We start from the raw sequence: 15,826 nt of genomic DNA, 5'->3' as shown, positions 1-15,826 counted from the left end.
AGTCATATTGATTAAATTGTTTCTTCTTAGAAATTTTGCCTGATTAGTTACACTTGGTTATTAGTATCTTTTTGAAAACGGCAAAAATAACAAACAGGAAAGTCAATAAAATAAACAATGTAACAGGAACCTACAGAATATATTATATATTTTTTTGTATCTATTTAAAATATTATAACATTTATAACATAAAACTAACAAAAATAAATTAAACTAAGAACTAACTTATTTACAAAACAATATAAGTTTACATATAATTAAGGCTAAGCTTAGTTTAAATAATTTCCAAATATAGAGATTGTAGCTGAGATTGTACAACTAACCTGTTGATTGAAAATAAACAGATTAAAAAAAAATCTTACATTTTAATTTTTACAATTCATTTATACAGTTCCTATCGCGGGTAAACATTCACGTAGAGGGTCTTGTTAGGAGCGATCACGACTCGATATGGGTTGTTGGAAAAGGAGCGAACGGTGTTCTTGCCGGCTTCCAATCGGAACTTTGAGAGCAATCGGATTATACACACCCAGGACTGCACGCGAGCGAAGCGCATTCCTGAAATAGGGAGAAATGGTCAATGATAATTATATAACCATAGATAGGTTATACTCATACTTGAGGAACACAAAAAGTGCAAATCGGACTCGCGCACGAAGGGTTCCGTGCCATTTCGCAAAATTGTTGTATTGGAGCCCCACTTAAATATTTATTTTATTTTGTTTTTAGTATTTGTTGTTATAGCGGCAACAGAAATACATCATCTTCGAAAATTTCAACTGTCTATCACGGTTCCTGAGTTACAGCCTGGTGACAGACAGACGGACAGACGGACAGACAGCCGGACAGACGGACGGCGGAGTCTTAGTAATAGTAATATCGGGAGCTCGAATTGTTTTAAAAATAAGTATTTTATCCGTGTTTGTTTAAGTTACATAATAAGTTTGTTTATCTACTTACCAATGCAATGTCGCGGTCCAAGGCCAAAGGGCAAATACGCAAAGGAATGCCTGGCAGCCACGCTTTCTGGAGAAAATCTATCGGGATCAAACTTCTCTGGTTCTGAGTAGTACTTCTTATCGTGGTGAATACCCGAAACAGATGCGAACACAATTTGATCTTTAGCTATTGTAACATCAGTTCCTGGTAATTTGTAATCGTTTTCAGCCTTCCGTTGTAAAGTATCCACTATCGGGTACATCCTAAGAGTTTCACTAAAAACTTGATCTAAATATTGTAACTCATTCAAAGTCTCCAGTTCTATTCTGTCACCATGTCTCTCAAGGTATTCATCTATCTCATTTCTTAATCTGTCCTGTATTTTAGTGTCTAATGCTAGTTGGTACAACATGAAACCCATGGTCGAAGCTGAGGTCTCATAACCGGCAGCGTAAAATACAAAGGCTTGTGCTTCTATTACACTATTAGTTATATCAATCGTAATCGCTTCTTCATCACCGTGCTTTTTGGCTACTTCAACCTGTTTTTGATTCTTTATTTCTAATATCAAATCCATAAAGTCTTTTCTATTTGACGGCTTTCCGTTTCTTTGAGTAGTTACAGTTTCGACAAGATCTTTAAAAAAGTTCGTTATGTACCCCGGGAATAGGGACATATTTAACTTTTTAAGGGCACCAGGGAACAACATGTCAAACTCATTAGCAAAATTAGGGGAAAATATGTCCTTATCTACTCTTTTTAAAGTTAGAATATCTCCACGAAAGGTGTCTATATCCAGACCGAAGGCACATCCAGTTATTGTTGACATTGTGTACTTTTGCACCAATCCATGGATATCATGCTCGGGTGTCGTCGCTATAATCTCACTTACGTAATCAATGAACTTATCAGCTCGATCGTTGAGCAAATACATCATATTCTTCATCTTTGAATTTGTAAATATGGGTGAAAATCGACTTCTAAGTCCTCGCCATGTCTCCCCGTCGGAGTGAAACAGGTTTTGTCCCAGCCCCTTTTTGCTGAACTCCAAGCCTCGATCCGCAAAATTGTCGAAATCTTTTACCAAAATATGCTTCAAAATGTCGAGGTCTCGTACCATGAGCGATGGAGTTGTCATCCTGAATATTCCCACCACTTTCTCTCTTGGGAAACTTTCGTATATGTTTTTAAAAACTCCACCGATTGTATCGTAGCGCAAAGCGGATTTATACATGTTTCCAAAAAACGGTACAGGTTTCGGTGCAGTAACATTTCGATCCTTCCAATAAGAAAACGTTCTTGTGAAGTAATAGTACAGTACACTTACAACGACTGCCAATGTCACTACCGTAAGAAACACCATCTTAGTACAAATTTTGTTTTATCTTGCTGCTAGTAATAGCTACACTGGTCTGTTGAATTTTGTTGTGTTCAATTCTTTTATATGCGTAGATATTTAAAAACGCGTTGTGTAATGATGAGATAAACACATACATAAACGATTACCAAGCATAAAATTTCGGGCGTCTGCTTGTCGTTCGTAAACCGGCTGATAGACGGTACTGAATAATATATACCTATTATTAAAACCACGGCAAGTTTAAAGTATCAAAAATCTAATCGAACGGCTCCGTAACATTCTCATAGGAAATAGGTTAGTACAAATAGGGATCTAGGACTTTATCGAGGATCTCATTCGTGTGGTTACATATTTAATTCGTGTTTTAATATTTTTTTAATCAACTAGGTACCTATAGTTTTCGTAGGTACTAAAATAGTATTTTATGCAACCGTTGTTTAAGACAGGTGAAAAAAGGCGAGTGGCTTGAGTAACAATTTGAGGCGAAGCCGAAAATTGTTGATAAAGACGCCACAAGTATTTTTTGACTCAGTTTTTAAACAACGTTGCATACAATACTTTTCTACGACCAAGCACTTACTTTTCATTCAACAATGTATTTCATAGAATATTTTTTTATGTGGTGATTACACGAAGTATCGTAAAAGTGCCAAAAAGATACTGCGTGTATGCACAAATACTTTTTTGGGGAATAGACTAAAGACTTGTCTTGACAACTATAAGATAGGGGTTTAAGGTGACGGTAGAGGTGGGTAAATTTTCAGATTCTGTCAATTTACCCCATTTCACACACAAGCGCACTTCACGCACACTACCTCACTTTACTGGGACAGGTCACTGACCCATCAAGTTTTTTTTAAGATAGCGTTTTGAGTTTAGTGGCCTCCTTTTAGGAAAAGCGTTCCATTGAAAGAAGAAAGAGAAACAATACATTTAATCTTGCTTTCCTTGTCTGTTCATGTCACACGTGACGTATTTAAATTCTAATAATTCATTTGGTTGTTGACAATTTTCTACATTATGGCTTTGTCGAGATACGCGTTTTCTAAAGTTAAACCGAATAAAACCAGATGTCATTAAGTCAGATGTAAAATTTTATTTACTACTCTATACGACTTTTCATAAGGCTCAAAATCAATTAAATGAGAATTTAAATAAATAAAGTTCCGGCAGGGTGCAAAATTTAATTAAGGCGGACAAAATAAAATTTGAAAATATATGGAAACAGTGTTGGCTAATGTACCCCTTTTGTTTCACTATTAAAATAATACAATTAAAATAAAAAATATTATACCGGTATTCCACCGGTATTATTTCAGTGCTGAAGCGATTATCTTCGATCGTAGCCTTGATAATGTAGGTGTTGATAGTTACTTACGGCGGTAGGAGCGGCAATGAACCCCGTGCAGAGTAGAACGTGAGGTGCGTTGGGATAAGTGCACATATCTACTTATAATTCTTTGGCTGGTTGGTAACCCTCTATATTTTATTTTTTGTTTTACTGTTATTAGGTTAAGGGAGTTTTAGGGAGTGAAAAAAAAATGATTTTCGTTTTATGCGCTCGCGTGATTGCCGATGGATTATAATTAGACAAAAGAACTTGTTTTTCACGCATCGAATGTAGATCCCTATGACACTTCCTCCAAGTCTTCTCCAATAATGTTTATACCGTATTTTAATTACCTACCTTAAATGTTACATTTCTAAATATTTTTTTTGTGCTATACATACTTCAAAAAAATCGCTGGAGCGTGCGAATTGCAATTCCGGCTCGTACCAATGAGTTTTTCGGAACTTATGTACGAAATATCATTTGATATTTACCAGTCGCTTTTCGGTGAAGGAAAACATCGTGAGAAAACCGGACTAATCCCAATAAGAGCCTAGTTTACCCCCTATGGGTTGGAAGGTCAGATGGCAGTCGCTTTCATAAAAATTAGTGCCCACGCCAATTTATGGGATTAATTGCCAAGCGGACCCCAGGCTTCCATGAGCCGTGTCAAAATGCCGGGACAACGCGAGGAAGATGATGATGATGTGACACATACTTCCAAAAAAATCTACAAATATTTTACGTGACAACTGCTTATAAGTAAATATTATGTAGGTACACTTATAAAGTATAAAGTAGAAAATATCTTATAGGTACATAATATAAAAACCGATCATGTACGAGTAGGATTCACTATGGGTTCCACAGTTACACATTTTTATTGCATATTTTTTGTTTAAGACCAACTCACCTATTATAGGACATAGGTCTTCCATTAATCTTTTGGCGTTGAACTATTTTTTGTATATGTATTTATGTAATACAATTCTGAGTTAGGTTATGGTACATTTTTGCTCACCTACTTATAATTATGTATTATATCTGATATGTCACATGATACCAAAAATCGCCGCAAAGTTAAAAGTTCATTTATTTACGTTACTCATCTTCGGATCACCGACTTACTACTTCCTTACTTGACATATGTGTACTAAATTTCAATTGAACTAGTCCAGTAGTTACGGTGAAAATTGGCTTTAACAAAATGGCAGACACACGAGTGATCTTATAAGGGAGATTATTTTCCTTGAGTGAATGGTATGCATTTACCCCAATGCACCTCACGTTCCACGCGGCGCGGCGTAATCTGGCCCCTATTTCACCACGGTGACAGGTACGACAAAACATCGCTGTTATTGACGCCATAGGCATCCATGGACTACAGTTACCGCTAACACTGATTTAAACTTTCACGATTTTTACACATTATTAAATTGTACAACGGAACCGCAAAACGTTCAAGCGGATAAACAAGACCAAGTGCGGGTAGTTCGAAAAACTCGCGCGGTTAGAAGATGCTGATGTCAACTTAAGCCAGTCTTCTCCGAGACCACGGGGACAACGCCGTCCTCGAAACGTCGGAGGTAAATCTTAAAACTTAGATACGCGATTAAGTCCCGTTGTACAATTTAATAATACAGTTACCGCTTACCATCGGGCGGGCCGTATTCGTGTTTGCCACCGTCATTGTACCTATTATTAAAAAAATACTTTATTATATCGGATAAAACAGACATTTCTCTCGCAAAAAAATCTTGTGACAATTGTCACAAGATTTTTCAAAGAATTTTCGGTAAGTCTTGACAGGAAATGAGTTCTGTGTCGCAATTTCGATACAGTTGCCGTGTTTCTTGTGACAATTGTCATTAGCTTCGCAAAATAAGAATTTTTTAGTGGCAATATAATGGAGTTTATTTATTTATTAAAATGTTGGTGGCAAACAAGCACATCGCCCGTCCGATGGTAAGCGGTTACCGTAGCCTATGGAGGCCTGTGACGTCAGCAACAGTGATGTCGACAACTGTCGCACCTGTCACCGTGGTCGTGGTGAAATAGGGGCCAGTAAGTACCTAATAATCGCAGTGATCTTAAGTGTCACAGACCCTACTGGCGCTTAAGTCCTTTATGACAATTTCTGCCTATTTTAAATTGTTAAAAAAAAAAAGAAACCGAATAATTATATCGGACTACCGAATTTTCACGAGAATCAGTTGAGAAATGTGATATGCAAAGGAGAAGAATTCGGACATACGAAAGCATTTTTGCCCAAGTTGAAACGGAGACCTTCGCCAACGCTCGGTCAATGATGGTTTAGGTAGAGCTAGCTGCAGAGAAAAGGTACCACCCCTGCATACAATTATCTATCTGGTCGTACCTTTTCTCTGCAGCTGACTGTACACCTATAAAAATGGTTGTCCCTGCTGTAATTTTATACCGGTACCGTACTTTGTATTTCAACCGGTATAGTTTTACCTTCAAAACGAACCGGTATTGATAAATAATAACGGTACCATACCGCTTATACCGTAAAGAAAGCATGATGCAGTCTCTGCTTTGCACAATTATTGTGTGGACAAAATTCTTATAATCACCGAAACATACATACCTACGCACATAATGTCATTGAAATAAAACATTGTTATTTTATAGTAAATTTATATAATACTCGATATATACACATAACAATAACCAGACCGCAGCGGTATTAGCCTGTAAGCTTCATCTCTTGTCTCCAAATCCGCAAAAACTAGTTAGTACTAAATGCTGGTCTTGCTGTTATTTTATTCTTGAAGATTATGGCTTGTTTCTTGATTATTGAGAACAGCACGTAATCGCACACATATAGACGGAACGAACGGCAACAAAGTAGGTGTAGACACTAAGACTTTCAGGTATTAAACGAATTACGCTTCGTATTAATAGGTAAGTAATATTTAAATGAATATATAATATTCTCTAACGTAAATACAAGATTACAATTGACATCAAATGTCATTGACGTACAGAAGTCATATACTTTTTTTTAATGACGCAAAATTGATACCAGCATAATGAAAATCAATCCCAATCAGTAAAACGAGTCTTTAAACTTTTTTCATTTTAAGCGGGTTTTGAAGGAACAAGTTACTTAAATTCAATTGTAATCGTATTGTTTTAGGATAGTTTACTGCTGTTTTCGATCGTTACGACCTGTAAATAACAACAAATCAAATTTTAAATAAATTAATTTACCCTATTTTTTGAAATACAATTTATCTACTGGTATACATTTTCGTATGCGTATATGATGAAATGTCTAAATAATGTCAAAAACGAGCTACGACGAAGTACACGTCTGCTTCGATCCAAGGCCAGCGGCCATCTGACTCGAAGAAGAATTTTGAGTGATGTCGTCAATGTATGGAAATTGTACGAAAGTTTACATTTGGGATTGAATTTCTGTGTTGTATTTGTGAGTAAAAATATAAGTAGATAATAATTTGTTAGTTTAGTTATCTAGCTTTCAAAATCACACAACAACTCAATTACTGTTAAAGGCAAAACTGTAATGCGTGTTGCTCAAACGGAACTCCATATTTTGATTTTTGGATACTTTTAGTGTCGATTTGTAGAGAATTACAGCAAATAAAAAATATTATGCCGTGAAGAGCCGGTACACGGCTTCTTCGTGAACAAATTTACGTATAATTTAATGCAGTTATTAAACATTTCTTGAACAAATTGATTGCACAAAGTGAGCTCTAAATCGAAAACGTCATATACCGTCCCCTTAAAGGTGTGTGCACGACCCTTTAAATGACAAATAAAAGTACGGGAGTAGAAAAAATATATTAAAATGTGTGTATAAAAACTGTCATGACCAGAAAAAATTATAAAACAGACGGCATATTTTCTTGTTCCACATTCAGCCCTAGTCTGTTAAAATTTCTAGGCTAATCCTTCATCAGTGACAATAGCAAAACATTACGGCCTTGGAGATCGCTCACACGCTGATTGCAGCATGCGAAATGACGTGAAAGTCGTCAAAACGATTGTCAAGATAGTATCAAAACCAGTTCATTCATTCATTCATTTCATAACTACATAGTATAAAACAAAGTCGCTTTCCGCTGTCTGTCCCTATGTATGCTTAGATCTTTAAAACTTTTTTTTGTATCTTATACCTAATTTAATTAGGTACCTACCTACTTATTTGTTTTGGCCGTTTTGGGTCAGCAATCGCCGACGAATTCATCAATATTATAAAACCGTAACTAGTTATGTACTTACAATACAACTTGTTGTTAAATCTGAATGAACACAACACAGATATACCCACACAGATTGCTACATTTGCTACACAAACACTTACATATATAATCATATAATGATAAAATCATAGCCCGTCTAAAATCAGGTAAAATGTCAAGTCATTCAGCAACAACCACATTGTCAATATCATGGCTAAGAACATGTCGTGATTTAGTTAAGGGTTCCAACTAGCAACGGAATAATAGATGAGAAGCGAACATTTTTGTATGTCCGCCTGTCTGTCACCAGGCTGTAACTCATGAAGTCATGAACCGTGATAGCTAGACAGTTGAAATTTTCACAGTTGATGTATTTCTGTTGTCGCTATAACAAATACTAATTAAACAAAATAAAATAAATATTTAAGTGGTGCTCCCATACAACAAATGTGATTTTTTTGCCGTATTTTGCGTAATGGAACCCTTCGTACGCGAGTGCGACTCGCACTTGGCCGGTTTTCATTGAACTCTAGTATGACTCGTGAGTTCATTGGTTCCAAGGTTATTTATAAATAATAAATAAGCAGTTTTGACTTATTAATAATGTTAGTGGTGATAATTGCTATAGCTATTCCAAATTTTAGGTATATACGTCAAACGGTCTCTGAGAAAAACACATTTAACCGATTTGCAAGACACGAAGTGATCCCACAAGTGTCCCGTGAACAAAGTTGTACGGAACACTAAAAATGTGATAAGTTAATGTATAAGTTTAAACTATAGGTACATAATATGTTTTACAATAAGGTTCTCTGCATAATTTACGGAATCCTATGATAACAAAATTATAAAGTCATCGTGAGAAACACTATTTGTTACAACCACGTGGTTAATTTTTTACACTTGCTCGTGACTTGGATCTTATCACGTCACAGTTAGGTTCATAATCCAGAAAACATATTATTTATTGTTGTACATCGTTATAAGTAATGTTTATGTTGATAAAGCATTCTAGAGTAAACAGTCATGTTTTGAGGTGGATTTAAAACTTTCACGATTTTTACTCATTATTATTCACAAGGGACTTAATCGCATACCTATAGGAAATTAAGTTTTAAATTTGCGGCCTCAAAAACTGCCCAGGGTCCTCTATGACATTTGGTCGAGAACCTATAACCTAGGTCTCACCGTTTAGCCAGGCCGTCAACCATTTTTCGACCCGGGAGCCGGATCCAAAAATCCATATTTTTCTGGACCTACAAATTCCGAGCTCTATACAAAACTTTTTTTTTAACCCAGGTGCTACAGTTCTCAAATAAAACATATACATGAAAAATGAGTCGTAATGTACCTATATATAAAAATCTGACATTTGGTCTACCGTGGACGGACCACGACCACGAGGGTCGAGGGGGGAGGGAGGGAGGATTGTCTCCGAGACCACGGGGTCAACGCCGTCCTCGAAACGTCGGAGGTAAAACTTAATTTTAAGCGATTAAGTCCCGTCGTTGTTGTGTTGTGAATAATAATGGACACTTCTTTGTTTGTATCATTGTGTACCTATGGGTACAGAAAGCAATTAATCAAAAGAAATGCTACTTTATTTGGTTTAAGAAAGGTTCTAATTAGATTGAAACGGAGTGTACATTGTATTGCACATTGGGCCTTACGAGGTCATACTAAAGGTAGAGTAATTCCAATTGACTATGATAGTACAATATTGCTGTTCTATAGGGTTGTTAACACATGTGGAATTTTATAACTAAATCTAGTTAAATAGATAGAAAATGAGCAATATATCACAATATATACATACATTGGAAAGTTTAAAAATAAGGGAATAATAAAAAAATACAAGACTTTTTTTTTTTACTTCCAAATAGGAAAAAAATAAATGTACCATTAGATTCCTTACATTTTATTTAAAAAATATTGAATAGCAACAATATATCTACATAAACGCAATATTTCACCGACAAAATCGCAATTTACTTGTTTTCCATACATCGAAACGGCTTCTAACGTTACATGGTGACGGTGTGGTGACGTCTCCCTATTGCCATTTTGTTCGAAGCGTTTAGTCAGTAAAGTGCGGGTGCCAAACTGTGACCATTTTCAATGGGTCCCATACAGACATTTGATCCTCAAAACAAACCAGTACGGATATGATGGTCGTTCTTGTCTACGTGACAGCGTGATAAAACGGTGTCCGTCACTTTCTTTCCCACGGTGTTAAACAGTGACAGTTATTTTATCACGTGGATAAAGATGGATAAAGCTATCCATAATAGGCTGGCTGATCGACTGATACCATTCATAAAAAAGCGGCCAAGTGCGAGTCGGACTCGCCCATGAAGGGTTCCGTATTTAGGGGATTTATGACGTATTAAAAAAAAACTACTTACTAGATCTCATTCAAACCAATTTTCGGTGGAAGTTTTCATGGTAATGTACATCATATTTTTTTTTAGTTTTATTATTCTATTTTAGAAGTTACAGGGGGGGGACACACATTTTACCACTTTGGAAGTGTCTCTCGCGCAAACTATTTAGTTTAGAAAAAAATATATTAGAAACCTCAATATCATTTTTGAAGACCTATCCATAGATACCCCACACGTATGGGTTTGATGAAAAAAAATTTGTTTGAGTTTCAGTTCTAAGTATGGGGAACCCCCAAAAAAAATTTTTTTTTCTATTTTTGTGTGAAAATCTTAATGCGGTTCACAGAATACATCTACTTACCAAGTTTCAACAGTATAGGTCTTATACGTAGTTTCGGAAAAAAGTGGCTGTGACATACGGACGGACGGACAGGCAGACAGACAGACAGACATGACGAATCTATAAGGGTTTCGTTTTTTGCCATTTGGCTACGGAACCCTAAAAATTGTCAAATACCCTATTGCATAAGACTATGCCGTGGTTTCGTTAGTCGAACTTGGAAAACACACTGATGCAGTAGGTATGCGTCAGGTTTGTGAAATTAATACCGGATAGGTTACTTTGTAAAATTACGAGCCAAGTCGCTATGTAACAATATAATTATTTCGTAGTTTATTCTTACTTTGTTCATTTTATGAAACTACAGAAACCGGCCAAGTGTGAGTTGGACTCGCGCACGAAGGGTTCCGTACCATTACGCAAAAAACGCTAAAAAAATCACGTTTGTTGTATGGGTCACTTAAATATTTATTTTATTTTGTTTTAGTAGGTATTTTGTTGTAATAGCGGCAACAGAAATACATCATCATTAATCACTGAAAATTTCAACTGTTTATCACGGTTCATGAGTTACAGCCTGGTGTCAGACAGACGGACAGACGGACGGACAGCGCAGTCTTAGTAATAGGGTCCCGTTTTTACCCTTTGGTTACGGAACCCTGAAAAATGGTCTTAGCGCGGCGCTGTCTAAAGCTAGCATTAGTGCCATACCTACAGTTGTTTAGTGGTATATTGTGAACCATTAAGTTTTTGACATCTGACATATGTTAAATATGTATGTAGTGAGAAAACCTCCTACTGAACTTTCAAACAAACCGACTATAAAAAAGAGGAGGGATTTGTTTTTCAATGTATGAGGCAACTCTTTAAATATTAATGCATACAACAAACCCATATGATAGTGATTTGGGTAGATTTATATGTAGCATTTGAATAAGTATGTCTGCAATAGATTTGACAGTTTTCCTATGTCGATTATATTAAAAGAAAACTGTAACTGTATTACAATACATTTGTTTTATTTTCCCTTATCTCCAAAACTCATCAAAAATTAAATGTTATTCGGATAGGAAATCATCCTACTTTTTAAACAACTAGCGACCAGCCCCGGCTTCGCATGAGTTAACAAATTATACATAAACCATCCTCTAGAATCACTCTATCTATTTAAAAAAATACGCATCAAAATCCGTTGCGTAGTTTTAAATATCTTAGCATACATAGGGACAGACAGCGGGAAGTGACTTTTTTATACTATGTAGTGATTAATCTGCATTTTGTTGCCCGACTTGGCTTTCGCTCTTCGGTGCACAAACCTGTCTGGATGATTATAACACTAAGAATGAAACTTCACATCCAGTTTGCGTCTAACTTGACGTACGTTACATCGTGTTATAGATAGTTTTATACAACAAATGTTTACAATTAACCACTGTGTTATAAAGATAATAAGGTATGTCCTCAATAATAATGCAATCTTTTTGGTCCTTGGAGCAGGGTTTCCAAACCTTTTTTTGGCAGTACCTATTTTAAATGTTTAGTTTGAACATACAGACATGCGTGCTTTAGTTTAGACATATTATTTTATGAAAGTGTTAGTTTTATGGATGAATGAAAATATTTGTTAAATGATTCGTGAAAGTATGTGAAACTTACTTAAAATATCTGTTATAAAAATCTCGGTTTTGTGTTTAAAATATCTAGAATTCGTGTTTTATTATAACTATAGTCAGTGGATCATTGTTGTTTTATGAAGTGTGCAGAAAGTGATACGTTTCTGCTCCAGGGCATTTTACTTTCCAAGGAGGTTTTTTAATTTTACGATAAACAAATAAATGGTTTTAAATGGATTTGTTGTCCCCATTACATAAATAACGATACTTTTACCTAAATTGTTAATTGAAACGTACTCTGAAAAATACTACTTTTAAAGTTTGTTTTTTAAACACATTAGATAAAGATAAAGATAAAAGATAGTTTATTCAAGTAGGCATAATTACAATGCGCTTATGAACGTCAAATAAAGCTAGGTAGACCGGCTCCAACCCTACACCTCTGACCCGAGAAGATTTAAGTCCCCCCTCAATTGGAGGAGGGTATCCCAATATGGGACCGGCAACAAACTCGGCGGGACACATCTTTAAAAAAAAATTACATCTTATAATTAACATGCATTACGAGAAAATAAGTAAAAAAAAGCGGCCAAGTGCGAGTCGGACTCGCCCATGGAGGGTTCCGTATTTAGGCGATTTATGACGTATAAAAAAAAACTACTTACTAGATCTCGTTCAAACCAATTTTTGGTGGAAGTTTACATGGTAATGTACATCATATATTTTTTTTAGTTTTATCATTCTCTTATTTTAGAAGTTACAGGGGGGGGGACACACATTTTACCACTTTGGAAGTGTCTCTCGCGCAAACTATTCAGTTTAGAAAAAAATGATATTAGAAACCTCAATATCATTTTTGAAGACCTATCCATAGATACCCCACACGTATGGGTTTGATGAAAAAAAAAATTTTGAGTTTCAGTTCTAAGTATGGGGAACCCCAAAAATTTATTGTTTTTTTTCTATTTTTGTGTGAAAATCTTAATGCGGTTCACAGAATACATCTACTTACAAAGTTTCAACAGTATAGTTCTTATAGTTTCGGAGAAAAGTGGCTGTGACATACGGACGGACAGACAGACGGACAGACGGACAGACGGACAGACGGACAGACAGACAGACATGACGAATCTATAAGGGTTCCGTTTTTTGCCATTTGGCTACGGAACCCTAAAAAGTACAACATTACATACATTAATATATTTATTTTACTTGTTACGTAAAAAGGCACCATTTCATCCCTTGGTTAAATCTACTATTTTTACAAACAATCTTGTTTAAGTACTTGTCAATATTGGTGCCCGACCATTATAGGTGCGATATGTATACTATAATATAGAGACTTTTATAACTGAGGGCCTGCCGCCAACCGCGTTCGTCGTGTTGCCTTTCTGTCGCACCTGTAAATTCCTACGTACCTAAGTGTGACAAGGAGGCAACACGTCGAACGTGGTTCGCGGTAGGCCCTCTGGTCATTAGCCACGAGTTTATTATGTCCAATGTTTGTTTGGACGTAATAGACACACACAATGACGAATGTTGATATCGTCATTGTGTGAGTTTGAAGGTCTCCCGGTTATCAATCGGTCTGTTTAGACGCCTCACAGACCACCTAAATCGCCGCTAGCATGGCCAAGGTTATATCAATTCTGTTCGATTTAATCATTTCACAGTCAAGGAATTTAATGTCACCGCCAATCCTTATAGATATAATTTAATTTCAGTACCATTTCGTATCTTGTCACAGTAACAATCAATATGAAAGTCGCTAGGCACCTCATACTGTTATCACTGTGACAAGGTACGAAGTGGTACTGAAATTAAATTATATCTATGATGATTGGCAGTGACGTTTTAAATTTTCTTACGGCCCGTTTCGAACGGTTAAGTAGCATAATTTCGAAAATCAAAAACCCTAAGTACGAAATTCCTAAAACCAGAACATCTAAAATCAAATTGTCTAATGTACGAAATTCCTAAAGATGCATTTCCTACGGTTAATTAGCCTATGTTTTAAATGTCAAAAGTACAAAACCTAGTGCACGAAAATACTAACGACCTAATCCTATGTCCAGTTTACCTAAGTAACAATGCTGACGCAGTTTGACACGTTTTTTGACACTGACAGATCGGTATCCCTGTGACATCTTACAAGCATTGTTCGAATTTCGAATTGCGCCGTTGGCCACGTTCTAATTCCCACATTTTTCCAGCAATGCTCTTCATATGCCTCCTCATTGGCGCCTTCGTCGCGCTCGGCGCCTGGCTCTACCGTAACTACACCACGCTGTCCCACCATGGCATCAAGCATGGGCCTTTTGTTCCGCTGCTGGGTGACATGGCTGGAGTGACGTTCTTGAAGGAGCACATGACTGATGTCGTCATGCGCGTGTATAGCAGCTTCCCTAAGGAGAGGTGAACATGACTTTTGAATGAATGAATCTTTATTTCAAGCTACTAGTGGCCCATTCGTAAATACCTTGAAACTTTTGATGAATCTCCTAGCGAAGAGATATGATGGTATCTAGAGGATAAAGGGTACCTAATGCCGGATGGAGGTGTTTGATCATCGGCGAACCGAAATTCAGACTCAGATTCAGATTCGTGATTTATTGTCGTTCCTCCCATACGTTTTTACTTTTCGATCAGGTTTTGTCGTTATAAAATTTTGTATTTAATGTTCGAGTCTTACTAAAGTTTTCTAATTAAAATACTGTACTTATAACCTTCTGGTCATAAATTTTAAATATTTTATAAAGTCGGTTGGTATTTTTAAAAATTAGGCATTTCAATGATGGCTAAATCATATGATATATTATATTATAACCAAACCCTATATTCTTAGGCTGGTGGGTCGCTACGAGTTCCTGACTCCCTACATCATTGTGAAGGACCCTGAACTCTTAAAGAGGATCACAGTCAAGGACTTCGACCATTTCGTCGACCGCAGGATCGTTGTCGACGCCAAGGCTGAACCTATGTTTGGCAGAAATCTTGTTTCTTTGAGAGGTAAATATATTAATTTTTCGACCGATCGAAACAAAGTAATAGGTACCTACCTAGTAGTACATAATATAGTAGTATGCAGTTTTGTTTTTATTATTCTCAAACACCTTTAAATGGAGGAGGATACGCTTGTGTGAATTTCCTGTGCCTGAAAGATAGAAAGAGAAACATATGAAATAGGTACTCATAATTATATTGGCTCAAACTATATTTATTAGGTGTTTTTTTCGGGTACAAGTCACAATTCCTATGGATACTTTTTTGCAGCTGTTGGTATGAAATTAGAGTATACCTAAGTCTATAAGAGACTCTTGCTAACAAATATTGTAATGCGCATTTCTAGCTAAGTATTATTTTTTCCTCAAAACCGTATTTTATAAAATACCTATAATATTCTCGGGTGCTTACTGCTGAGTCACTTTACTACAATACTTAACTAACTAGTCAAACAAATCGGTTATGTTGCTCAATTGAAAGAGGTGACTAACGATTAACCCTGCATCATAATTTCAAATATACTTGTATCACAGAATAAATAATAGCACTACGTACAGAAAGCTCACTGATACGAGCCGGGGTTTGAACCCGCAACCTCCGGATTGAAAGTCGCATACCAACGCAT

At 36.2% G+C, this 15,826-nt stretch overlaps 1 protein-coding gene across 2 annotated transcripts in view; it reads right to left on the bottom strand.

Annotated features, from left to right (window-relative positions):
* Nucleotides 1–375: 375 nt before the first annotated feature.
* Nucleotides 376–15,826, bottom strand: part of LOC134651247 (cytochrome P450 6B2-like) — a 143,733-nt gene continuing 128,282 nt past the window's right edge. The window contains exons 2-3 of one of the 2 annotated variants that reach the window (XM_063506316.1): nt 961–2,331; nt 376–558 (exon numbers count right to left, since the gene is read on the bottom strand). In XM_063506316.1, coding sequence (XP_063362386.1) covers nt 395–558; nt 961–2,302 — 1,506 coding nt within the window. In that variant the 5' untranslated portion in view covers nt 2,303–2,331 and the 3' untranslated portion in view covers nt 376–394. Of the gene's footprint in view, nt 559–960; nt 2,355–15,826 lie in introns of those variants that run through there. The other variant, XM_063506315.1, reaches the window with a different exon arrangement.

Source organism: Cydia amplana, chromosome 9 (assembly GCF_948474715.1).
Source record: "Cydia amplana chromosome 9, ilCydAmpl1.1, whole genome shotgun sequence".
Classification (NCBI taxonomy): Eukaryota; Metazoa; Arthropoda; class Insecta; order Lepidoptera; family Tortricidae; genus Cydia; species Cydia amplana.
The sequence above is the reverse complement of the archived record's forward strand: the minus strand, read 5'-3'. Positions and strand labels throughout refer to the sequence as shown.